Raw genomic sequence first — 26,199 nt, forward strand, 5'->3', positions numbered from 1 at the left:
TCACTGCTCAATCGACGGCCTGGAGTAGTGTCTAACATTTGTAGCAGCTCAACAAAAATTTGTTGAATGAAGACGTGAACGTACGAATGCACCCGTTGTTCCCTGCCCCCCTCCCCCCCAAACAGTACAAAACTCATAATGAGGATAAACTTCAAAAGGTCTTTCTCATCTATCGGGTATTTCCACCCTTGACTAGATGTCCGTGGGGAGACTGTACACCTTGATTGGGTTAGGCCTTACGATTCTAAATGTAAATAATCACACATTAGCTTATCGTCTGGGGCTTGGTTTCTCCATGACCAATACTTTACTTCCTGATTGCAATACCGCGTGAATTGGTAAGGGTGAGCACTAGGGCCCGGAGATCCCTTGATGCTAATTGTTGAGGTTTGGATGGGGCGGTCGGCCTGGTGCGCTGTGAGTGGTCCTCCCTAGAGATGCTGGGGAGAAGGGGCGGAGCTACCCCAAAGGATGAGCCTTCCTTGGGCCGTCAGATCTGACGGGCCTGCCGCTTTGGAAAGAGCCCTGGCAGTCGGAAGACAGCAAAGCTAGCCTGTGGCGAAGAAGCCCAGCAGACCCCAGGCGGTAAGACCAAGGGGTCCAAAGAAAGAAAGGAGATAGGGCCTGAAACCAAACCTGCCGGGCCAGCCAACGCTTGGATATTTTGCCAGAGGAAAGGGTTAAACCGTTTCCAAGGTAACGGATCAGGAAGCGCGCAAGACGTTCGCCGCAGGTTCGTAGGTCAGCCAGGCGTTTAAAGCTCCCACGGCTGAGCAGATTCTGGCCAATAGAGAGGCCGGCTGCCCGTCACGTGACGCGCGGGGCCGATCCGCTAGCTGCCCCAGAGCACGTGGGAAGGTTTTTCCTGCTCCTTTCATTTTTTAAAAGCCCACCCACTTTTGCGCGGGCTTGGTCACAGAGTTCTTCTCGCGAGATGTGCCGCAACTTCTCGCGAGAGTGAGTGGGAGGCGTGGGGACTAGGTGGTGGTGCTGACTGGAACTGCGGCGGCGGAAGCCGGGGGTGGGCAGTCTGGGGGCGGGCCGCGGGGAGGGGAGGGGGGGGAGGGCCGGGGGCCGGTGCGGGAGGGGGCGCCCGCCTGCTCAGCGGCTCGCGCGACTGGTCGTTGCGGGCCGGTGATATGCCTGTGAGCTGCGGAGCCTGCGGCCCCCAGGTGAGGCGGCTGCGGATCCGCCCGCAGCATAAGCCGCGCGTTGGCCGGGGTGGCGGCGTGGTGCGGGGCCGCGGTCGGTGGAGCGGTCGGTCCCCTGGTGCCCCAGCCTCTCCGCCGGCCCGCAGTCCCTGCTCTGATTTCGGGGCTGCCCAGAGCTGCGCTTTGGCTCGGGGGTGGGAGGAGGGCGGCAGGAGCTGGACGGTGGAAGGAAGCCCGCAGCACCGGGCCTGGGGGGAGGGGGTGTCCTCGGGCTCGAGACGGGTCCCTTGGGGTCCAGAGTGTGGTGGCGGAGTTGCGGCCCCTTTGAATGACAAGCTCAGTTCCCATCCCCAGGACGGTCTTCAGAGCCGGGTATCTTCGGTGCGTCGCGGAGCGTGTGCTTAGTTTGTGTTGGTGGTGCGCGCACCGGAGCTTATGCCGGAGGAGGACGTTGCACTTTGTCCCCGAGCAGCATCCTTCGCTGTCAGAACCCCAGAGCCGTGGAACCAGGCGCAACCCAAATCTTGAGACAGAAACGGAAGGCGTCAAGCAGAGCTCCTCGGAATGTTGGTGTTTGGATTTGCTGTCACATTTTCTCTGGGGCTGTTTGTTGTTAATGGTTAAATGCTGGCCATCCATATCCTGAATGGATTGGGTATACTTTTATCATACCAGGCACCTACTCTGCTTTGCACGAAAATAGTGGATGTGACCGAAGTATTAAACACGTTCGTAAAATGGCAATGGTAGTGGAGTCTAAACCATGGCAGTGGTATAGCTTGGTAGCAATTCTGCTTTCCGTCTCTTCCAAAATCTTACTAAACTGGAAGTGGTTTAGGCTTAAGATGTTAAGAAAATTTCAGGCCAAGAAATACAGTTGACACGTACCTAATGGCTTTAGTGCAAAAACCAGAGTTAAAAATTCTAGTTCTCTTTTCAGCCTTGTAATTATTCAGTCCCTCGCAAAACGTGTAAGGTTTTCTTGGCTTCTTCCCACCGTGTGAGGGATGTTATAGTTATATTGACTGACACTGATTTTGGCATGTCTGGAGATACTCAGAACGTACAGAGTACTCAAAATATAAGGTACTCAGTAATGCAAGGATTGTTTTAATGTCTTGTTTGTGATTTTAGAGTAATTGGCAACACAGTTCCTGGCATGAATAGTGTCAGTTAAAATAGTGCATTTTAATGAACCCTTTTAAACATCTGGTTACCTTTTTTGAGTAGTACCATGGTTTTTCTTACTTTCTTGTGTTCCTTCTGGCAGAAATACCCAGGGTTGACAGTGAATTTCACTGTTAGTTGTGGCTGTGAGTAGCAGAGCAATTTATGAGAGATCAAAGAATGTAAGGCAGTCAGAACAAATGGATTCCCAGGCTGAATTGGTAACTAGTGATTAGTGGATGTACCCCGATAACTGCAGTATTTCTAAGGGCCTAGAAGTATACTTCTAGGCAAGTGATATTTCTGAGTTGTTGAGGATAGGGGACTTGCCGAAGACCCTGAACCCACTGTAAGAGCTTCTTTAGTTTCTAAATTCTAGGATAAATCTAGAATCTTAATAAATAAATAAATAAATAAATAAATAAATCCTCCTTTACCTTTAGAGGCTAGCAGAAGGATAGTACATTAAAAATTTTTTTTTTAATTCCAGAAATTTACTATCTTGTAAAAGAAATCAAGCCAGATGTTACACTATACGTCATTTTTAGGGAAATTTCCACTTATTTAAATAGGCAGTGGAGTTCTGTTACATTCTCGAAGAAAATGTGGAAAACTTAGGGAATATCTTTTTGAGAATGGGCAAAAGAGACTGGTCTAGATTTTAAAAGTTCCCTACCATTCCATCTTGGCAAACTGATTTTCAGGGAGAGCAAAATAGAATTTTTTGTTAGTCTTATATTATAGCCTTTTGGTAAGGATTTCAAGCTTTTAGCATGTAGATATTTGTCGGTTTTGTCTTGCTTTTGAAAAATAATTGAAGGGGGGGTGCCTCGCTGGCTCAGTTGGTGGAGCATATGACTCTTGATTTTGGGATTGTAAGTTTGAGCCCCACATTGGGTGTAGAAATTTCTTAAAAATAAAATCTTTAAACAAGAAAAGTAATGAAATAGTTTTAAGTAGGATAATTATTTAGCTAAGCCGAATGTATTCTTTTTCTGTTAGGTGGCCTGCACTTTAGTAATAACGTCAACCACTTGGAGGGAGGAAAGGTGGGACAGGTCAGGAAAAGAGCTACACTTAGTTTCAGCTTGACTTAAGGGTGTATCAACTGGTAAGGTAGGGAAAGGAAAGAAAAATACTCTATCAGTTTCGAAACAGACTAAAAGGATCTGAATGTCTTTATTCTGCTGCTCATATTTGCATATACAACGTCATTTTATTGTTAAATACTTACCAAATAGAGTAAAGGTGGTTGAAGTGTATAGAGGCTGAACAGGTTAAAAGGTGAAAAGTTAACATTTATTCTGAGAATGTTTCATGAGAAAAAAATTAAGTGGCATGGTCGTCTGGAATAGATGGGATGTAACTTGAATGAAAATGAGGCAAAATATAGAGTTTGGGCTTTGGAGTAAGGCAGACTACTACTTAATTTAGATGAGCCTCCATTTCCTCACCCCTGATGGTGAAGAGTCAAATACCTTAAAGTTATTTTGAAGCACATAGTGGCTGCTTATTCAGTCTTTTTCCTTTGACCTCTTTTAATGGCTTTAAGATTATTTGGCTGCAAGAGTCAGAAATCCATTTGAATGAACTTAGTTTAAAAAAAGCATTTGTCATAATAGTCGGAGGACTGCCTCTGAAGTCCATTGCATGAAGTCCAGCTCAGGATCCTGGGAACTAGAAAAATTTCTAGGCAGTTAGTTACTGTTCCAGTAACTATGGGAGCCCATGGTCTTGTCTCTGCTACTCTGGACTCTATCTGTTCCAATTTCTTTTAAATTGGCTCTCTTTAAAGCTCTTGGTTCTTACCTCCCTCTGACTTCGGTTTGCATGAAACTTTGCTTTGCTGTGGTGGCAGCTCACTTTGTGTTTGCAGCATGCTTCTCAACAGGTGTCTCCATATCTTCATTCTGAATTTCTGAAAAGATAGTCCTTGGCCCAGGTATCAACTAGTGTGGTCCCTGTGGCTGAGGATGGAGGAAGATGGGAATGGGAAAATGGATGAGAAAGAGGTATAGGTGTGCCTCAGTTTGTACTTTTCTTTTAAGATTAAAAAGAAGTTATTTATTTGAGAGAGAAAGCAGAGTGAGTTGAGAGAACGCCAGTGGGGTGCAAGGACAGAGGGAGAAGCCGACTCCCTGCTTAGCAGGGAGCCCAGCATCTTGACCTGAGCGGAAGGTAGACACTTAACCACTTAACCGACTGAGCCACCCAGGTGCCCCCAGTTTGTACTTTTTTAGACTGGGAACTTACTGCAAGTTCCTAACAGAGGGGACAGACAGGGAGGAAATGTACTTTGTACTCTAATGTACTCTGGTGTACTTTAACATCCTGCCGTTTGAGTCCCCCCCCCCCCCCCCCCCCCGTACTACACTGAACGTGCTTTCGGTAATGATCTCCTTCAAGACAGAATATTCTAGGTTTGTAAGTTAAGGTGAATTATGTAAGCATTTTGTGCCTCAGTCTCTTTATATGTAAGATGGGTGTAACAACACCAACTTCTGTTGTGAGAAATGTGAATTCTGGGGGTGCCTGGGTGGCTCAGTTGGTTAAGCCTCTGTCTTCAACTCAGGTCATGATCTCAGGGTCCTGGGATTGAGCCCCTCATCAGGCTCTCTGCTCAGCGGTGAAGAGTCAAATACCTTAAAGTTATTTTGAAGCACATAGTGGCTGCTTATTCAGTCTTTTTCCTTTGCTTTTTCCTTTTGCTTCTCTGCCTACTTGTGATGTCTCTCTCTCTCTCTCTCAAATAAAAAAAAAATCTTAAAAAAAAACGTGAATTCTGTTTAACAGCAATTAAGCAGTGCCTGACTGGCACAGTATAATGATGTGGTGTTACTTCTACTGACTGTGTCCTGTGATTGAGATTCCTGCAGCATTCAGAGATGGAAGAATATCATCTCTACCCTTAGGAGTTTGGGAGTTTAATACTGACCATTCCAGACATAAAACTATTTCTTGTTTCCAGTGATACTAAATCTTTTAATCTCTACTTTTCCTGCTTTTCCAGCTGCCCTATATTTGTGGTATTTGCTTACCTGCCCAGCAACCCTTTATCATGGTTGTCCTCTTACATTTTCTTGATCTTCTGTTCTTTCCTAGTCTGTAGGATCAGCGTTCAAGTTCTGTATGTATAGATGGTTCCTAGAATAACAACTGTAGCTCTGACCACATCCAACTAAATGTATGTATTTTAGGTGCCTTTTGATACTACGTTAACATTAAACGCTATCTTCAATTACCCTGTAATTGGCAAAGGCTCCACTTTTCTTCCAGCTCCCCAAGCTTGAAACCTCAAAATTATCTTTCACACTCTTCTTTCTTTTTTATGCTTTATATATCCCATCAGTTAATAGGTTTTGCATAGGCTTTTAGGAATGCCTCATAGGTACCAAGCACTGGACCACTGGCAAAGCAGACCCATTCACTCATTCCTGCTGCTGGCAGAGTAGGGTAGAGCTTTATTACTATTTGCAGGAGCTACTTAAATGTCTTTTCAACAGTATATTCTTTGATTTATAATGTCGTAGATGCCACTGATAAAGAGATGTTTTCCTGGGTTAAAATTCTGAACATATTTTTTGTTAAAATAATCTTGTACTTGGGGATTTAATAGAAGATTAACAATATTACTTAAACTTCTAAGCCATGTATTCACTTTGAAAAGCACAGCCTGAAGATTTTAGGGTTTTTTCTTTTTTTTAAAGCTGTATTTATTGTTGATATATATGAAACTAGAGAAGCAAGGATCTTAATAGGTAATCATTTAGGTCATAAACAAATTAGTCTTTTTTTATGATTGATTATTGTTTTGAGAGAAAACTAATAACTGTTAGCTGTGGTATTTTTAGATTTTATGTCAAACGGCAAGTCTCTTCCTAAGCAAGAAGCAAACATTTGAATTCCTGCTGTATCAATTCCTGCTTTATCAGGTCCTGTTTGTACATATATTATGTAATTGCATTCTTATAACAGTCTGTGAAGATGAGCCTTAGCTTCCTGATTTTGCAGAAACGGGAGATAGCATCACCTTTGTGCCACTGTTTTCCTATGAGGTATTATTCTGGTTTTGTTTTGTTTTTTTTTCAATGGTTGCTCTAGGGTTTATGAGATAACTTTAACTTATAAATATCATTTTTTTGTATACTGTAGGAACAGCATTTTTTAAAACTCTAGCCCACCACATTGTGTGCTTTATTTTGTCATGCCTTTTACTTGTGTATGTTGTAAACCCCATTATATGCTGTTATTATTTTGGTTTAAATAGTTATTTTTTAAATAGATAAATAAGGAGAAAATATCTCTATAAAATATCTTTTGTATTACCCTCATATTTACCCTTTCAAGCATTCTAAATTCCTTGTTTAGGTTCAGACATCCATCTGGTGTTGTTTTTCTCTTGCCTATTATTCTAGTGGTGGTTGGCTGGTGATGAATTCTCACAGCTTTTTTCATTTAAATAAACTTATTTTTCTTTGATTTTTGAAAGATATTCTCATTGGGTATAGATATCTCAGATGACAATTTTTTAAAAAAAATTACTTATTTGAGAGAGAGAGAAAGAGAACACATGCACGAGCGAGGGGAGGGATAGAAGAGAGGGAGAGAGAAAGCCTCAAGCAGACTCCCTGCTGAGCACAGAGCCCTATGTGGGCCAGGACCCTAGATGAAATCTAACCCATGACTTGAGCCGAAATCAAGAGCAGGACACTCAACTGACTGAGCCACCCAGACACCCCATTAAGTTGACACTTTTTTGAGCTGTTGCTCAATTATTTATGGCCCAGCATAGTTTCTGCCAAGAAGTCTGTTGTCTTTCTTTGTTCCTTTGTATGTGATGTCTACTTTTCTCTCTTGTTTCTTTTAAGGTTTTTCTGTCACTAGTTTGCAGAAACTGTGTTATGATGTACCTTGGTGTGGTTTTCTTTTTGTTTACTTTTTTAGGGTTTGTTGATGTCCCTTGCATCTGTCAGTTTACGGTTTTCATCAACTTCTGGAAATTCTGAGCCATTTTGTTTTCATGCAGTGCTCCTCTCCCCCTCATTTTTGGGGATTCCAATTACTTTTCACAATCACTGAGGCTGCTTTGTTTGTGGGTTTCTTCTCTCTGTGCTTCATTCTGGATAGCTTCTATTGTTACATCTTTTAAGTTCACATTCTCTTGCTGCTGTCTAATCTGCTGTTGATTGTACCCAGTATGTATTTTATTTTAGATTTATTTTTATCTCTAGAAGTTTGGTCTGGCCCTCATATTTTCTGTTTCTCTCCTTATGACTGTGTTTTCTTCTTGCTTGAGTATACGGAACATATTTGTAATATAGTTTTAACATCTTTTCTGTTCATTCCATCATCTTTGTCATTTCTGGATCTGTACTTAATGATGTTTTTCTTCCTGGTTATGGGTCATATTTTTCTCCTCCACTGGTAATTTTTGGCTGTGTGCTAGCCATTGAGTTTTATGCTGTTGCTTGCTTGATTTTGTTGAATTTTTTTTTTAAGAGTGTTGCACAGTAGGGGTTCATAGGTTATTTGGAACCTGTTGGATTGTGTTGAGGATTGCCTTTAAGCTTTGTTAGGGTGACTACAGAACAGCCTCTGGTGTAGTGCTATGGAGGCCATCCTTTGCCTGACATATTACAAGGTTTTTCCCACTCAGGTTGGTGGAAGTGCAGATTATTCCGAGCCCTGTCTGGCTCCAGGTATTGTTTGGCCTGCTGCTCTTTGGTAGGTAATTATTCCCCCAACCTCTGTTACTTGGCACAGATCAGTTTCTGACCAAGGACCCTAGAAGAACCCGTCTGCAATTCTCTGATGCTTTCAGTCTTTGTGAGCTCTCTCTCCAGTGAACTGCCCTGCAAATTCTAGTCTTCGTGGCCTTCCCAGACTCTGATCTCTCTGTCTCTGCAACTTGGTGAGACTGCTTGGCTTTCTTCTCTCTGTGCTGTGACCTGGAAATAACCAGGAGCTAGTGTTACCCTTCTTTTAGCTGTCATAGGCCTGAGTTACCTGTTGTCTGATATCTGAAAACTCATGTTTCATATATTTTTCCCTACTTTGTTGTGTTTATATATAACAGAATATTAATTTTTAACACTTGACCATTTGAAATTTGGCCAACATGTTTATGGAGAATTTATTATAAATATGTTATCAAATACTATAGAATTAGAAATTCTTGGAAACTTTTATATTTTCACAAATAATTCATTAAATGTAGAAATATGTGTGTAAGCATTTAAAGGTATACTTTCTTTTTAAAAGACTTTTTATTTTATTAATTCAGTAGATGTTTGACTGCCTTCCATGTTAGAATACAAATACAATAAAACATTTTTGTCCTCAAGGAATTCACAAAAGGAAGGAAGCATGCAAACAATGGCACCAAAGGAGTAAAGGACAAACCACTCTGGGACCATAAAGGATGTGGCTACTGTTTGGGCAAAGAGGGATAGATGAGATGTACCAGGTCTTCCTCAAGAAGGGAAGTCCTTGAACTGATCTATGAAGAGTAAGTAGCAGTTCAGCTGGTGAAAGAGAGGGGAGATTGGCAGGAAGTTTAGGAGGGATTGGGGATTGACTAGATACGGTAATCTGTATGCATTGAGGGAAAAGCTAGTTTCCAGCTTGGCCTGATGGCTCAGTTGGTTTACTGGCTCTTACTAATGGAATATAGAAGAAGATTGTTTAGAGAGAAAGTTTTATTCAATTTTTGGACATTCTGATTTAGGAGTAACTGGGATATTTAGTCAGAAATATCTGATAGAAAATTGGACCAATGGGGGGCGCCTGGATGGCTCATGTCATAATTATGGAGTCCTGGATTGAGTCCCAGAGTCCCATATCTGGCTTCTTGCTCAGCAAGGGGTCTGCTTCTCCCTCTGACCTTCCCCCTCTCATGTTTGTTCTTTCTTATTCTTTCTCTCTCTTTCAAATAAATAAATAAAATCTTTAAACAAAAAAAAAGAAAAAAGAGAATTGGACCAAGGAACTGAAACTTAGGTGCAGGAACTGAACTAGAGTTAGGTATGAGGGAGTTATTTGCACAGTTAAAACCAAAGGTAGAGATTAACTATCCTTGGAAAACTAAGTAGAATGAGTTCCACGAAGGACAAGGATGGTGGGTAGAAATGTTAGCATTTGAGTAACAACTTGTGAAAAAATTTAGGGAAAGAGACTAATGTAATGGCTAGAGAGATAAGGTGTTTCTCAATCAGAAACTAGAGACGGTACTCGTTAAAGATGGAGATTTCAGGGTTCCATGTAGACCTGAATCTAGATCGTTGGGGGTGAGAGGGGTATTAGAAATAAGCTGATCCACATGTGTACTGAAGTTTGAGAACCAGTGACATAGGAAGAGAGTCAAGATAGGTTAAGAGTGTTGGTAGAAGACAAGGAAGGTGTTTGAGAGACTCCTTGGCTTGGTTAACTTATGCTATAAAAAGGTCAGGAAATAGATGTCAACTTGAAAATTTCTTAGGCCCGAAGAGAGTGGCAAAGACTTGTATTTGTTTTCTGATTATGAAAGAACTTATGCACATCCAGAGAAATAAAACTCTTTTAATTGTGTTTACCCAGGTAAAAAACAATGTTTATACCCATTTCATAGATGTCTGTTTTTACATTGCTTACATAAATACACACTTGTAGTCATATAGATTTTATAAAAAAATGGGATACTCTGAACATGTGGAAGCTTGTCTTCTTTTACTTAACAGTGTATCATCTTCCCATACTATAGTTATATGACATTTCATAATATTAAAAAAGTCCCAGCATGCATGACCACTGTCATAAGTTTAGTCTATATCCACTATAGGATCTTCTAGACATGTACAAATATACACACAGGGTGGCATGTGCATGTAATTATTTTTTAAAGCCATGCAAGGAGCACATACTGTGTACACTGTTCTGCAACTTGCTTCTTAACCTTAATATTTTATGGACATGCTGTCACATCACTGTGTATTGATCTAAATCCAACAGCTGGTAATAATCAGTCATACAAATGTAGTATGATTTATTTGAATCGATGGACTTCTAGATTATTTTTAGTTTTTTTTTGTTTTGTTTTGTTTTAGTGAACATTCTTTCACATATATCTTCATGAATTTTGTGCAAGTATATATGTAGAATAAATTTTAGGAAAGGAAATCACAGGATCCAAGATAAGTGTAATTTATTCAAAGTGTCCCATATGTCTGTTTTCTATACTCTCTATAATTGTTTCTCTAATGCTTTCATCTGTTTTTATCCTGTGATGTTTCTTAAGACTTCGTTGGCGTTTCAGTATTTTAAGCAATATCCATTCTGCTTTTTGGTTGTTTCTAAGGGGATTTCATTTATTTCATGGTATTTTAATTTTTTAATTTATTATTTATTTGTTTAGTTTTAAAGATTTTATTTGTTTATTTGAGGGAGGGAGAGAGAGTGCATGCACACACAAGCAAGGGAAGAGGCAGAGGGAGAGGGACAAGCACACTTCCCACTGAGCAGGAGTTCAATATCGGATTCGATTCCAGGACCCTGAGATCATGACCTGAGCCGAAGTCAGATGCTTAACTGACGGAGCCACTCAAGGGCCCCTATTTCATGGTGTTGTTTTTATATGCTGTATTTTTTTTTAAAAAAAGATTTTATTTATTTATTTGACAAACAGAGATCACAAGTAGGCAGAGAGGCAGGCAGAGAGAGAGGAGGAAGCAGGCTCCCTGCTGAGCAGAGAGCCCGATGTGGGACTCGATCCCAGGACCCTGAGATCATGACTGGAGCTGAAGGCAGAGGCTTTAACCCACTGAGCCACCCAGGTGCCCCTATATGCTGTACTTTTATTGAGCTCCTCTACCAGCTTTCTTTTCAGTTGTTTGCCTTGTCTATCTATACTTCTGTCTCTGATCTTTCAAAAGAATGATCTAGTTTCATTTTAATTTTCTTGACTGTAAAAAAACACACTTAGTTATTCCCATAACAAGGGAATCTTGTTTGTTTACCTATAACAGGGCACAAATCAAAAAAGCATTTAGTGGGAAGTTTATTATCATAACACAAAGGTGTTTAGGGGAAAATACTGTAGTTTTGCCCCTCTTGTGAAGTCTGTTTGAAACTACATTCTCTCTCATTATGTAAGATGGTGAAGTAACCCTGCTCTGTTGGTCTTTCTTCCCTGTTTGTCTTTGCTTCATTTCCAAAGATCCGCTTTACCCGAGTATGAGTCATACCATCTCAGGTTGGATTCACTTGAATGGACTGTCGCAAAGATTATTCTCTTGATAGATTTTTCCCTTTGTGAGATAGTATTTTACTTATGTGTTTAAGACAAAGGGATGGAGTAGGACTCAAAATGAGTGAAGATATAGAACTAAATATAGTTTCTTTCTTATTAATATAAATTCTGATGTACCATTCTGAAAATAGATAATAGGAGTTTTGGGTGGCATGATAATATTCATCTGGATTTTTTCTTTCTTTCTTTAGTGTATATGTATTTTTTTTTTGTGTGTGTGTGTGTGTGTTTTTAGTGTTCCTTCATAGGTCTATTGAATGTTGGGTTCCATTTGCGTTAGTACTCAACTGTGAAGAGAGTGTTCTCTCTAGGTCTGCTGTTCAGGAGTATTGTCGGTAGAGCACTGGGGTAACTAGAGGCGTCACATCCAGACAGGATGTTGTCTCTGAGCACCCTGGCCGCCCCCAGCCTCCTTGTCACTCTTGTGTTTCAGGGGCATGGCTTGTCACAGCAGCTTTCTGTGACCAGCTCATCTAGATAATTGGCCCGCTTCTCTTCTGAGTCAGTGTGTAATCTTTCCTCCTGTGGACTTGAGTTAGCAGCTGCAAAGGCGATTGCTGTTTCCCATCTCTTTCCCCGATTTCACCCTTTCAGTAGTCAGAAAGTGAAGATGCTTTGTGTGTGCTGCTTCTCCGCCCTTCAGTGTTGTTTTGAATGCGATCGCATCATGGGGAACCCCATCCGGGTTATTCAGTCACTCTCCTGTTTCTGGCACCTAGAAGGCTGCTCATTTCTATTATAAAGTGTGATGAACCGCTTTTCAAACCTATACACACTCCAGAGGAGCCATTAGAAGCCTGGGTGTTAGAGTTTGGTTTGGATTTGAATCTCAGCTCTACTGCTCACTGTGTGGGTCTGGGCGAATCGCCTAACTTCCCCAGGCCTCAGTTTGTCTCATTGTAAATCTGGAATACCATTCTTCCCATCCTGAGGATTACATGAGACGTTCGCATAAATCCCTTAGCAAAGCACTTGGTGCTTTATAAGCTCTCGTTTGGATCCTAGATGCTTCAGGATCATTACTTTCTTTGATGAATTCCCAGAAGGAGAATTACTATTTTATAGCAGAGGAAGATTTTCGAGGTTGGATCTGTATTACACAGTTGCCCACATGGAAGGTGCCGTTTGATTCAGCTGCTGCGTTAGAGAATTCTGCTTTTCTGGAACCCTTGTGTTGGCTTTTGTATTTTACAAGCTTTCTGTAACGTTTAAGGCAAGTCCCTTTGCCTCTCAGGATTTCTAACAGTTGAAGAGAACTCTGTGGGGAAAAAGGAGAGAGTTGGCCTGGGAAAAATAAAAAGATTACTGTCTTTCTTTGGCCACATAAACTTTTATATTTATACCTTGTTTTGAGAATTTGACCCCTTGATCACTTTGATCCATAAGTAAATATTTTAGCTTTTCTTTTACTTACGATGTATAGTTTCTGAAGTACCTCCCGTAAATTATTTTCCATTTGATTCTTACGGTAAACATCTCCAGAAAGTAAGTTGATATCTATCTACTTTGAGGAAAGAGATCCAGAGATACTGCAATTTACCTAGAGGAAACAAAGCTAATGAGAGGTAGAATAGGGACACAAATGGTACTCTTCTGAGAACTGGTATATTGTTCTTTATCTTGTGCTGTTGGAGCCTCCCTTGCCTTTTTCACAAACCTGCTTCAATCCTTGTCAATCACATTTTATTGTTAAGGAGACAACTAGAATTAATTCTGGTTCAGAATAGGATATCATCATAATTCTTTGTTAAAAATTACAATCTAGAAATCTCTAGAGGGAGGTGCGTATGTGTGGATGCATGTATATACACTTCAGTTTTCTCTCTACGGTGAAAGAATATAAAATTAGAACTCCACCAACATTTAATTGGTTTGCCTTCCTGATGGAAAGTAGGTTCACGTTTGGTTTTGCGTATGTATCTCTTCATAGTGTAAATTTATATTAATCAGATGTTTTAAAAACCTCAACTGGGTTATTTTTGGTAAGGCCAATTTGGTTGAAACCCGTTCTTAAATTTTATTCATTCAGATTTTTGAGTTATTTAGTGATTTCGAATTCAGTTCCTATTCTCATTCTTTACTATAGTGAAATACTTGCCTTCCAAGTCTCTGAGCCCAAGAGGGCTGTATTGCTTTGTTCTCCTTGTATCCATAGCATGAGCACAAGTAGATTTTGAATGGGCAAGGTACTGTGATTAGATGTGAATACTGGGTACTTAATGCCCAAGTTGATTTAAACTTTCAAAGGTACTTTTTAAATACATTGATAAAAAGTTTAAGTCCTTAATTTTAGAGTTTCTTCCAAGGTCTCTGTGTATATGTTTGTCTCTGTATCTGTGTGTGTGCATGCGCATGTACGTGTGCATGTGTTTTAAGTACTCTTAATCATTTAACTTGGATGTTTTTTGAACTCTAGTCATTGGTGCTCTTAAGATTCCTAAATAAGGAGTTTGTTATTGTTTATGGGGTTTTATTTGATAAATACAGATTTCGTAGTCTCATTTGCATATTATCAAATCTTTCTGCCCAGGAAATAAGGAGTGGAGCATTCACACATTCACAGAGACCCTAGGGTTCGAGTACCTTTTGGGAAGCAAGAAGGCTGGGATTCTTTTGTGATATTCATTATTTTAGATTTTAAAACGATTTCCAAAGATTTCTTATTAAGACATTCATGTACTTTCTTATTTGTAAAAAGCGAGACAAAACAAAACACAAAGGCAGTGAGATTCAATAAATAAGGGCAAACTGCTTAAAATAATTTTTTATGTCTCAGAATTTTAAGGTTTTTATTTTTAAATGACTGAATTTAAAGAAGTTATTTTAGGACAGAATGTCTGCCTGAATCACTAAAATCAGTAAATTAGTTGTTTTCTTTTAATATGTTTTCCTTAGGTATTTTATGGATTAATTCTTCATTGATTACATACAACAGCAATATAGTTATGGCGACCTTCCAGACTTTGAGAAACAGTCACATGAAGACTAGAACATCTGTCAGAAGAGTAAGTTCACTGTATTAGATTCCTTTCAATGATAGTTTTAATAAAAATGTGGATCATTTTTTAAAATCTTGTTAATAAGCAGCTGTATGATATTCTTGTTTTCAAATGAATCTTAATATTGTAATTAATAATATTAGTAAGACTGGCATATATGAAAATAGTGATATGAAGTAAATAAACTTTATTTCCCAAAGATGACAGTGCCTCCCTATTTCTGCTCAGCAGATAGTTTTCTGTCATCTCAAAATCTCCCCCTCTTTTAACAATAGAAGCAACAGGTATGAATTTTCTTATGTACCTTTACCCCCAGATATTGCCTTTTATTCATTTGTTCATTCAGCAAATAAAAATTTGAGTGTTTATTTTATTCTAGGCCCTGTGCTAGGTACTGGTTCTGTGCTAGGTACTGGATAATTAGCAAATTAAATATGATTTCTGATCCTCTTTCTAGTCTGAGGAAGAACCCTCTCTTAAGAGAATTTGGTTACCCTTCCATTTCTTGACCTCTTTTTTCTAACATTTTATTATGAAAAATTTCAAGCATACAGACAGTTAAAATCATAGTACTCCTAAACATAAACTTGCGTACCAACACACATATTCAAAGGTTACTAATACAGCGACCCTTGAGAAATGGGGGGTTAAGGGTGCCAATCCCCTGTGCAGCTGAAGATCCATGTGTAAGTTTTGGCTCCCCAAAAACTTTACCACTAATAGCCTGATTAGATTCAGGTTAAACATTTTCAGCAAGAATACTGTATAGGATGATGTTAGGATAGAATTTCAGGTTTTCCTGTGATCATTGATGCAAGAATTGCTCAGTTGATGAGAGTAGTAATGCTGCCAGAAATGTCCATATTAAAAGTGTGTTTTCCGGGGTGCCTGGGTGGCTCAGTGCGTTAAAGCCTCTGCCTTCGTCTCAGGTCATGATCCCGAGGTCCTGGGATCGAGCGCGGTGTCTGGCTCTCTGCTCCGCAGGGAGCCTGTTTCCTCCCCTCTTTCTCTCTGCCTGCCTCTCTGCCTACTTGTGATCTCTTTCTCTCTCTCTGTCGAATAAATAAAATCTTTAAGAAAAAAAAGCGTGTTTTCCATTTTCTAGTTATTAAATAATTTATGAGATGATACTTGCTGTGTGTAAATACCTTGTTTTTTCCAGCAACTTTTTTTTTTTTTTTAAAGATTTTATTTATTTATTTGACAGAGAGAGATCACAAGTAGGCAGAGAGGCAGGCAAAGAGAGAGAGGAGGGAGCAGGCTCCCCACTTGAGCAGAAAGCCCGATGTGGGGCTCGATCCCAGGACCCTGGGATCATGACCTTGAGCCGAAGGCAGAGGCTTTAATCCACTGAGCCACCCAGGCACCCCTTCCAGCAACTTTTTATCTAATATTTTTGGTATCCTTGATGACTCTTTCCTGAATCTGTTATTTCCTAAAAGCTGCGAAATGAAGATTTTCCTAATGCTATCATTCTTTTTACATTTATTAGCTAGAATTCTTAAAAGCCTTCCCTCATTAATCTTAATGAGCTACAGTATCTCCCATAAAGCTTGGATAAATGCCTTTGAATTACCAATTTTCAGATTAATAATTTGGTGGAATAAACAAGTGAGTTTATTTCCATTCATTTGCTCATTTGTATTGTTCTGGATTCATGGATTTTAAAAATTCTATGTTTTACAGTCTTTTATTTATTTATAGTTATTTATTCACTTAAGTTGCTCAAGGGGTCTCAGACATCGTCCCTCTAAGCTGGTGCCTATATCCTTTTGTATTAGGTTCTTAATTCTTTGATTGCTTGCCTACTTTCTAGTATAACAAATTAACCCAGTTTCACCTTCTACTTTCCCTTTCTCAGACTTGGAATTGGCTTTTCTCCAAAGAACCCCTTCTAGTATTTAGAAACCAGGTACTTTGGGTACTAGGAGTGCCCATTGCTCCTTCAGTGTCGTGAATTTATATGAATAGTTTAGGTTCAGATTTCATATTTTTTTAATTTCTTTTTGAGTTGTTTGTATCTCAGCCTAAAAACCTCCACTCATTAATGAAAACAGAATCATTTAAAATTTAGAATATTTTTAAGCCTGCAGAGAAGTTGAGAAGAGAAATCCGTTCAATGAACACTATACATACCCCTCACTTAGGTTCATCGTCAGTTAACATTTTGCCATTACCATGCTATTTGTGTGTATACAAACACATGTGTGCACGTGTACATACACGCACGCATCTACATAAACACTTCCCTTTTGAGACCACGTGAGAATTGGCTGCAGACATCTCTTAAGAACATCAGCATCGTTACCGCTCCTCAGAAAAATTGTTAGTTCAGTAACATCATCTAACATGCATTTCATATACAAATTTCCCTAATTGTCTCAAATATCTTTGTTATTTTTACCTTGCTGTTCATCTAGGATCTAGTCAAGATTCATGCTTTATTTGGGTATTGTGTTTCTTTCATCTCCACCCAGTATCACCAAATATCACCAACATAAAGACATGTATCCTTTATAATTGGTACAATTAATAAGTAATATGTAGAGTGATGCCTGGAGAGAGTGAGCATCCTGTTGCTCAGTAGCTTTGAACCCAGTGATATGGATACATTGATAATCTTTCCCTAAATCAGTAATTACATTGGGATTTACAAATGGCATTTATAAATTTTGTCATCCTGTCCATATTTGTCATTCAGCATTCTTATGTAAACAAGTGTTCTTCCCCCATCCTTTTATCTGTCTCTTTAATAGATTCGTAGGTTAAAAAAAAATCCAGTTATTATAATTCATTACCATTTTTATTCTTTTGATGCCTAAATTCCAGTGGGAATTCCTTCAGGTTGGCCTCCATTTTCTTTTCTTTTTTTTTTAAATTTTAATTCTAGTACAGTTAATGTACAGTGGTGTATTAGTTTCAGCTATACAATACAGTGATTCAGCACTTCTATACATTACTCAGTGTTCATTACAGTAAATGTACCCTTAATCCCCTTCACCTGTTCCTGCTGTGTTCTTTTGAAATGACCCCTTTAGTTCCTGAGCACTTCCTTGCTTTGTCACAATTAAGATGCCCCACCCAGATGGCATACTTTCTCTGCCTCCAGCCTGGAACCAACCATTTTCCCAGGAGCTCTAATTCGTTTTATTGGCAAAATGGTATTTAGAAACCAAAATCTGGGTGCATTACTACTGAGGGTCATTACTTCTGTGATGTTTCAGTGGAAAAATGTAGTAGTTTAAAGAATGTTTTTAATGTGTTTAAGGAATCATGAGTTTATATTGATAATTCATATTCAAATTTAATATTATATTTTTTTCTTTACTGCTTTGGTTTTTTATGTATCTTGTCTTTTAAACCAAAGAGTTTCACTAACTTCTTTTTAAATTAGCAAACATTTGTTGAGTTCATATCCTACAGTATGTGAGGTAATGAAATCTAAGGAAACAAACTGAATCAAATATAGTCTCTGGCTCAATAATTTGGTTTAATGGTAGGAAAGACCAATATATACAAAAACAGAAATGGTAGTATGTTGTGATGTGGATTAAATGATCTCAGTGTATAGATAGTACAGTAGAAACTTTGATTTATTATGACTGAGGGGTGGGAAAATCTTCACAGGTCTTGGGCTTGGTAGAGTTTCTACCGGGAAAGATTAGGAAATCAGGACATTTCTAATAGAAGAGCAGATCAGTAGATCAATAGAAGGAGAATAAGGTAGAATGAAATTAATGTTCTCTTTATGTCTGACTGTAATACTTATTGTTTTCTTTATGTAATTTTTTTCCTCCCTCTATTCCTTTATGTTTGTGACCTCTCCCCTACCAAGTTCTGAAAACCTTCCCTCCTTTTATCATATAGCTGCTTCAGGAACCCTGAAAAGTCTTAGCTCAGGTTGTTATCTCTTTTTTCCATCTCCACCTTCGTTATGAGAGTAATCACTTTTGTTAGCATGCTTATTACAGCGTCTACATCACCTTCCTCCTTATATAGTTGCTGCTTCTGTTCTGCCATTGACTTGGAAATCAGGTATGCAGTCTGTTGGGTTTTAGTGTGGAGTAAGAGTAAATGAACCCAGAGTGAGGGCCTCATGAGCTTCTGGTAGGTCGAATGCCTGGGCTGTGATGTGTGTGTTTTGAGCAGGTGGAATTCTACATGATTAAGCCCTATGCTGGTTCTTTCTCTCAGCTCATTTGAGGTCTGTATATATTCACAGGTGCCAAATGAATATTAATTGGAGATTTAGTGACTCTGCATTTAAAAATAGAATATCTCCAAGATCTTTCACCTTGTCTTAGAATTAAATAAATTAAGAATATCTTTTATTTTCAGAGCTTCAGTGAAGATGTGTTCCAGTCTGTCAAGTCTTTATTACAGAGTGAGAAGGAACTATGCAGTATATCAGCAGAGGATTGCTTAAAGCAGGATGAACATGCCAATTTGACTGAGGTTTGACATAATACTTTCAATATCTCTTCCTACTGAAACAGTGTATTTTCATGCTTCTTTGTAAAGCTGCGCCATCTGTTTTTAAATTGCCTAAAATCTGTATGTATTAATACATGTATGAGAAGTACTTGTTTTAAATATTGGCTAACATAGTTGTCTTAGTGTATTATAGTGAGCACGTTTAATTTAGTGGATAGGCATTGTTGGTCACAGTCATGGACATACAGCACTATATTAGATGATTCCTGCTATAGTCAGTAAATTGATACTTTAATACTAAAATTTTTACTCTTAAACATGAATTGTATCTATATATTTTTAAAGATTTTATTTATTTGACAGAGATGGCAAGAGAGGGAATACAAGCAGGGGGAGTGGGAGAGAGAGAAGTAGGATTCCTGCTGAGCAGGAAGCCCGGTGCGGGTCTTGATCTCAGGACCCTGAGATCATGACCTGAGCCCATGGCAGATGCTTAACAACCGAGCCGCTGAGATGTCATATACTGTTTTCTTTATGCATTTTTTTTTTTTGGTTTTTATTTTCTTGATTATTTAAATTCAGTACTTTGATACAAAATGAAAAAGTAGTGATAAAAGTACTTGGAAATTAACATATTTACTACTCAGGATATAGTACTTGCTCAACTATTTCTGTGCAACATCAGTGTTTCCAGTCCTTGGACTTACTACTATGAAAAGAAGTACATTTTTTCCTGTAATATAGCCACAGTCCCATCAATATATTCATTCAGCAAATAAGAGAAGTAAGGTATTAGGCTGTTCAAGCTCAAAAGTGCTAAGTATATTAGTTGAAAAAAAAATTTTTTTTTTTTGAAACCAAGGATCTAATTAAAAAAAATTGAGTATTTTTATTTTGAGGAAGGATTTTCTTTCATCTTTCTTGTGAAACTATATTTGAAGTAGTTCCAGAGGTATGGTGAGCAGACCCTTCAGGCTACAGTGTTCTCTGACCTGAGCCTTTTCCTTTTGTGTCAGCTAATTTCGGTGGCTCTTGACATTATCTTCTCTGTTATCCCTTCTGCTTTACTTTAGTAAAGCTGAGCCTCTCTTAATCTCCTCTGTTGTTGCCAAGTATGACAGGTCTCCTGTGTCCTTCTGCCCTCAGACAATTTTCCAGCCTGTATATCTCCAGCTGCTTACGTAGTGCCTTTCCGAGCCCACATTCTTTGGTGAGGCCTTCCTCGATCAATGGGAAATATAAAACTACTGGCATCTTCAAAACTGCTTGTCAGCTTATTTTCTCTTTTGTATTCAGTAAAAGGAAACTTGAAAGAATAGAAGGAATTTCTGTCTCACTTGAGGGTATGCATATCTCTTAAGTGTTTTGTGAAGAAAAGGAAGAAGTTTGTTTTTGAGCTTCTTTGTCATGGACTGTCTGTGATGTGCAAGGCACTTTCCTCCACGTTTTTGATTAACCCTTACAATGTGGAAGAGGAGTTGTATTGCTCCAAGGTTTACAGATGAGGAGACTGGCTCCTAGAGCCTAAAAGTTTACCTAGAGACCTGGAAATTAACTGTAGCACTTTTGGGAAATGATGAACATAATTAGAATAACGATCCTGGGTTAATGCAATATTCTGACTTGTTTGTGAGTCATCAGAAAGAGATCAAAAGTATAGTCAGTGTTTCTTTATATTTTAACTATGCTGCTTTCCCTTAATTCTTGAGAATTGATTTTCCACATTGCTATAATTTAAGTATTTCGTATTTTTAGTCACAGTACTTGCTTAGTTGACAGTTTACCATTTTGTCTTCAAATAGAAGATTTTCTTCCTATGATGTCAAAGACATAAAGGGAATATAAATTTTAAAAATAATACTTTTGGGGGGTTACAAAAGTGGTACATGATGCTTTTAGAAAAAGAAGAAATATTGCAAGTATCAAAAAGAAAATGCCTATCAGGGGTGCCTGGGTAGTTCCATAGGTTAAGCTCAGGGGTCCTGGGATTGGGCTCCTTGCTCAGCAGGGAGCCGGCTCCCCTTGCTTGTGTGTGCTTGCGCGCTGTGTCACATTCTCTCTCTCTCTCCCTCTCTCTGACAAATAAATAAACAAAACCTTAAAAACAAAACAAAACAAAACATGTCTATCATTAATCTTATGAATTAGGGGCAAGAAACATGAAAAGAAGAAACATGAATTAGGGAGAAGAAACATGAAAAAAGTAGGAAAAAATAACATCACTTATAATTCCATCATCTAGAATTAATCGCTGCTTATAGCTTGGTGTATTGCCTTCCAGTACTATTTTTCATGCGTATGTTTTTAAAAATAAGGTTGAAATTGTGTGCATATCTTGTATCATTTTTGTCTGTAACTTGTCCTTTTTACTATTTTATTTTAAAATGTGACTTTTTTTTCATGCCGTTAGATATTCTTTTAGAAATTTAATTTATATAAACTCCTGTAGAGAAATCCCTATATAAGGATGTTGAAGGAAATAAGTGATAATATCATAGGAAGTCAATAAGGAGTCTTGGGGACATACCCCAGAAAGCCTTCCTGAGGAGGTGACATTAAGTTGGATCTTGTATGAGGAGGAGCAAGGTGTGTAAGCATCCAAGGTCTAGAGACACAGGTTGTGGGGGCGTTACTGCATAACAGTAACAAACTGGGCATGTTCTAGACCCAGAAAGGGGGCCCATGTGTATGAATAAATGTGAGGGAAAGTTGAAATTCTGGCTAACCCAGAGCCTGGGGGCCTTGGTTAGGACTTATAGTGGGAAGCATGGAAAGGTTTTGACAGGGGAGTGCCATGATTATTACTGAGACCAGGTGGAACAGGACCATCATGCAGATGAGAAGTGGGGGCAGGGTGTGTGGAGAGAGGGAGATATTACAGGAGATAGGTTTGTGGAGTAGAATTGATTGAACTTGTTAATGAAGTGGATGTGGGGGAGGTTGAAGAGCTGCATTATGGAACCAAATCTTTGGTGAAAAACCTTTGTGATGATTTTGAAAAAACAAATCATTTTGTCCAAGACAGCCAGCATTTAAAAAATGTATTTATTTCTAATTGAGGTATAATTGACATGTAACCTATTTGTTTCAGCTGCACTACGTGATGCTTCAACATTTGTATGTAACAGTCAGCATTTAATGTTTTCTGTGCTTTTATCTGTATCTCCGCTCTGTCAATAATCTAATTGTGATAAGACTTAAAAAACTCAAATTAATGGAGCTTTATTCCTTATTCAGGTCACATTTCTAGGTTTTAATGAAGAAACAGATGCTGCTCATATTCAGGTATGGTCAATTTATTGAACTGGAAAAGACCATGGAGATTATTTGGAACAGATTTTGAGATCATGAAATTTGCCTGATTAGCCCCAAATTTACACTAAACTCTTCTGTTAAATCATTCCTATTTAAAGCTAAAAGATGACTCTTGAGTGTGCTTTGGACATTTTCACTTTTAGCATTTTCAGAGTATTCTTGTTACAGAAAGTAGTTTTAGGTTAGGAGACCACAGAAGTAATTTATCTGAGAAGGTTGCCAACCACAAGCTAACTTTCCTCCATTCTGTGCATAATGTAGAAAATGAGACTTTTTTTTTATATTTTTTTTCAATTTGGATGGTCTTCCTAATCTGACTTCATCAAATCATTATATTTTTAACTGAGATAGAGTTCAATTTAAAAGGTGAAATTTGTAAAGAATAATGATTGACCAGTACAAAATTTTTAGCCTGATTTAGGCAGGTGTTTACACAGAAACTGGTAGTTGAGATTATGATCAGCAAAGGAGAGTTCACAGTTATATAAAGAAGGTTGAAGCTTGTGTAGATGTGGTAGGCATCTTTTTTCCCCCCTACCTTGTGCTGCTGCTTAATATTTGTGATTGCCATGTTTTTTCCTTTTATGGCAGTTAAGTGTCTCCCAAAAGAAAAAGTAATACTGTTCATTTCTTTATGAATAATATCTGTCAGGTGATAATGAAAATTGCTGTGTGTCTTGATTGTGCCCTTGCCTGAAGGAAACTATTTAGACAGAAGGCATAAGAGAAGATATATTCCTGAGAACATAAGGCTGCAAAGAGAAGTGTTCCAGTGTATTTCTCTTAGTCTACTTCCTCTTTAAGAATTATTGATAAAGTCATATTTATAAAGGAAAGTACTCTAGGTGGGGTCAAAGACATTAATTCTTTCACTGGGTAAAGTCTTTACATAAAAAGGGCAAATGAGAAAAAAAAATGTTTCCTTAATATCTTCACAAAATATTCAGCCAGAGTTTAATATGATACTTTGGTGAGGAAAGGCATAAAAATAGATATGTATTTTACAAATATAAAAACTTAAGCTCCAAGAAGCACATTCTACTGGGGAGAATCCCTGTATGTGGGAAATATTCCATGATTAACTTGAAGATTGCAGGTTGACATTTGCAGCTAAAAACTATTAAAAGTCTAGTTGTCATGGATGTATGAGGTACCATGTAAAAATACTTTAGAGTTTGATGTCAGTATTTTAAAAGGCTATAGAAATAGCAGGTATTAAAATATTTTAGTACATTTTATTTTTGAGTTAAAAAATTACTCACGATAAACTACATATGTTAACTATTTTGAACTGAAAGTATATTAACCAGTAGATCTTAGGTTTTTTTTTTTTTTTTTTTTTTTTTTTTTTAAAGATTTTATTTATTTATTTGACAGAGAGAGATCACAAGTAGGCAGAGAGGCAGGCAGAGAGAGAGAGGAGGAAGCAGGCTCACTGCTGAGCAGAGAGCCCGATGTGGGACTCGATCCCAGGACCCTGAGATCATGACCTGAGCCGAAGGCAGCGGCTTAACCCACTGAGCCACCCAGGCGCCCAGATCTTAGGTTTTTGAATAAGGCTCACATTATAGGCATCTAAACAAAAGTGTTATTTATTGTATTTCTTTTTTAAATTAGGATTTAGCTGCAGTTTCTTTGGAACTTCCAGATCTTCTGAATTCACTGCACTTCTGCAGTCTAAATGAAAATGAAATTATTTGTATGAAGGATATAAGTAAATCATCAGATACAAACAGTGGTCCTCTAAGTCAGGTAACTTTTATATATCATTTCTAATGTGTTTTTCAGGGCAAATTTTACAGTGACATTTGACGAAGAATGTTAAACTCTTAAATGCTTGAGGTTTTTTTTAATGCTATCTCAAGGAAATATGATTTGTGAAAAACAGAACTCAGGAAGCTTTGAAATCACTAAAGGATAGAGTCATTTGGACCATAGCTTTAAATTAGATTTTTTTCATGTGTGAAGTTCCCTAAATGATATGCAAGTGCATATTAATGAATTTTTTTCCTGAAAATTCATTTATGGATTTCTTGAATTTCTTCTACCTTTGGTTAAACTATAGAATCTTTCCCCCTTTTATGGCTAGTTCTAAATTTATATGAATATTGCATTCAGTGTTTTAGAGGACATAGTTTAACTTGTTTTCTGTTAAAAAACAATTCATTATAAAGTTGACTTCTCCCCATTTCAGACAGTTAGTTTTAAAACATTCAGCCTTTAGTTCTTTAGTAAGTATTATTTTGTTGATAATGTGTCAAAGAAAAGTACTTTGCATGTTTTACCTCCTAAAAATTGAATCAGTAGGTTTAAAGTTTGGGTTACTTATTCCAAGTATAAAAGACTACTGTGTTCATTATGAGGTCTACAGGTAAAAGTAGAACTGCTTACCTCATTTTCTTCATTATGCTTTTCATTTATATTTACTTTGATTTGTTTGCTAGGATTACAAGATGTGATTAGCTATTATATTTGATTTCCACCTTTTTTCACTAAGTCATATGTCAGTATTTGCATTTTTAAGGGTAATATGTATGGCAAAAAAACTGATGATTTCTATTTTTAATCAGAGCTCTAAACATTACTATAAAATTGTAATACTAGGGATATTTAGGTGAAAGGAGGGGAAGATTCTTTTATGATAGAAGGGAATGTGGTGTCCTGCTGGAAGCTACTGGAAAATGGGATACAAAAATAGAATAGAACCTGGTTCCTACCCTCTAGCAGTTTACATTGTAGTTGGTGAGCTCAGTTAATGAACAAGGAAACTCAAGAGGCTGTATAATAATATTGGAAGACATGCCAGAGATATGAATTGTAAGTTCCGTAACATTTTGGGAGATAGGACAGGTGGAATTTGAGTAGCAATGAGAAAAAGATTGGGAGAAAAAGAATGGGAGGTGAGAAATGTTGTAGAGAATCAATGAAGAAAAGAATTTAACAATACAAATCAGGGAGCCTCTTGGGATGCATGCATTTCTTTTTTTTCCCCTCAGATTGTGTTATTTCTAGGCTTCACTTCCAGATAATATGCTTTAAATGTATAATGTGTTTTGAAAGTTGAATTATATTTATCATCTTTCATCTTCCCCAAGAGTCAGCATTCTGGAATGCTCTGTGTCATGAGAGTGTCACCTACGTTGCCAAGACTCAGAATTGATTTCATCTTTAGTCTCCTAAGTAAATATGCTACTGGTATAAGATATACCTTGGACACGTACTTGCATCAGAAGCGCCAACTTGAGACTGCTAAGGAAGATGATGATGACACCAATCAGTCCGTGTCTTCCATAGAGGATGACTTTGTCACTGCTTTTGAGCACTTAGAGGAAGAAGAGACCTCAAAGCCATGCAATGATGGTTTGTTCTTTTCTAAACTTTTTCTTGAAAAGGGAAATTAAAGTTTAGCATTCAGTCTTAAAAGTTTTCAGGCTGAGCTGTTCAATTAGAAATTAGATGCAATTTAAACATTTTAACTTTATTTTTTTTGGTTATGCAAGAAATTCATTCTCTTGTGATTTTTAAGTTCATTGTTATCTGGTTCTTGGTTTTGTTATTTCTGTTCTTATTTTGGTCGTCCTGTTCAAGCACTGTTCACCTCAGTACATTAAGTATTTGGACCATGCTGGGTTCAAATTTGAGAAGAGTTACCTGGTAGAGAGACCGCATTAGTGTTTCTAACACATAGGACAAGAAGCTAACCATTTCATAGACCAGGTATTCCTAGATGTCAGGTAAAATGAAATTATTTTAATAAAAGGTATATTTGCTCTCAAATATGATTTGGGGTAAATCTGGTAAACCACATAGTGTAGAAGGCATGTTACAAATAAATATTTCATGCTTAAAG

At 38.1% G+C, this 26,199-nt stretch overlaps 1 protein-coding gene across 5 annotated transcripts in view; it reads left to right on the plus strand.

The window, feature by feature from the left end:
* Positions 1 to 463: 463 nt before the first annotated feature.
* The window catches only part of AKAP11 (A-kinase anchoring protein 11), a 49,377-nt gene continuing 23,641 nt past the window's right edge, over positions 464 to 26,199 (plus strand). For 2 of the 5 annotated variants that reach the window (XM_059143817.1, XM_059143821.1), the window contains exons 1-7: positions 1,047 to 1,172; positions 8,663 to 8,826; positions 14,497 to 14,606; positions 18,939 to 19,055; positions 22,272 to 22,319; positions 23,967 to 24,101; positions 25,445 to 25,709. In XM_059143817.1, the coding sequence (XP_058999800.1) occupies positions 8,820 to 8,826; positions 14,497 to 14,606; positions 18,939 to 19,055; positions 22,272 to 22,319; positions 23,967 to 24,101; positions 25,445 to 25,709 (682 nt within the window). In that variant the 5' untranslated portion in view covers positions 1,047 to 1,172; positions 8,663 to 8,819. Of the gene's footprint in view, positions 586 to 1,044; positions 1,173 to 8,662; positions 8,827 to 14,496; positions 14,607 to 18,938; positions 19,056 to 22,271; positions 22,320 to 23,966; positions 24,102 to 25,444; positions 25,710 to 26,199 lie in introns of those variants that run through there. The other 3 variants (XM_059143822.1, XM_059143819.1, XM_059143818.1) reach the window with 3 other exon arrangements.

The sequence above is a fragment of the Mustela lutreola genome, chromosome 13, assembly GCF_030435805.1.
Source record: "Mustela lutreola isolate mMusLut2 chromosome 13, mMusLut2.pri, whole genome shotgun sequence".
In the NCBI taxonomy this organism is placed as follows: Eukaryota; Metazoa; Chordata; class Mammalia; order Carnivora; family Mustelidae; genus Mustela; species Mustela lutreola.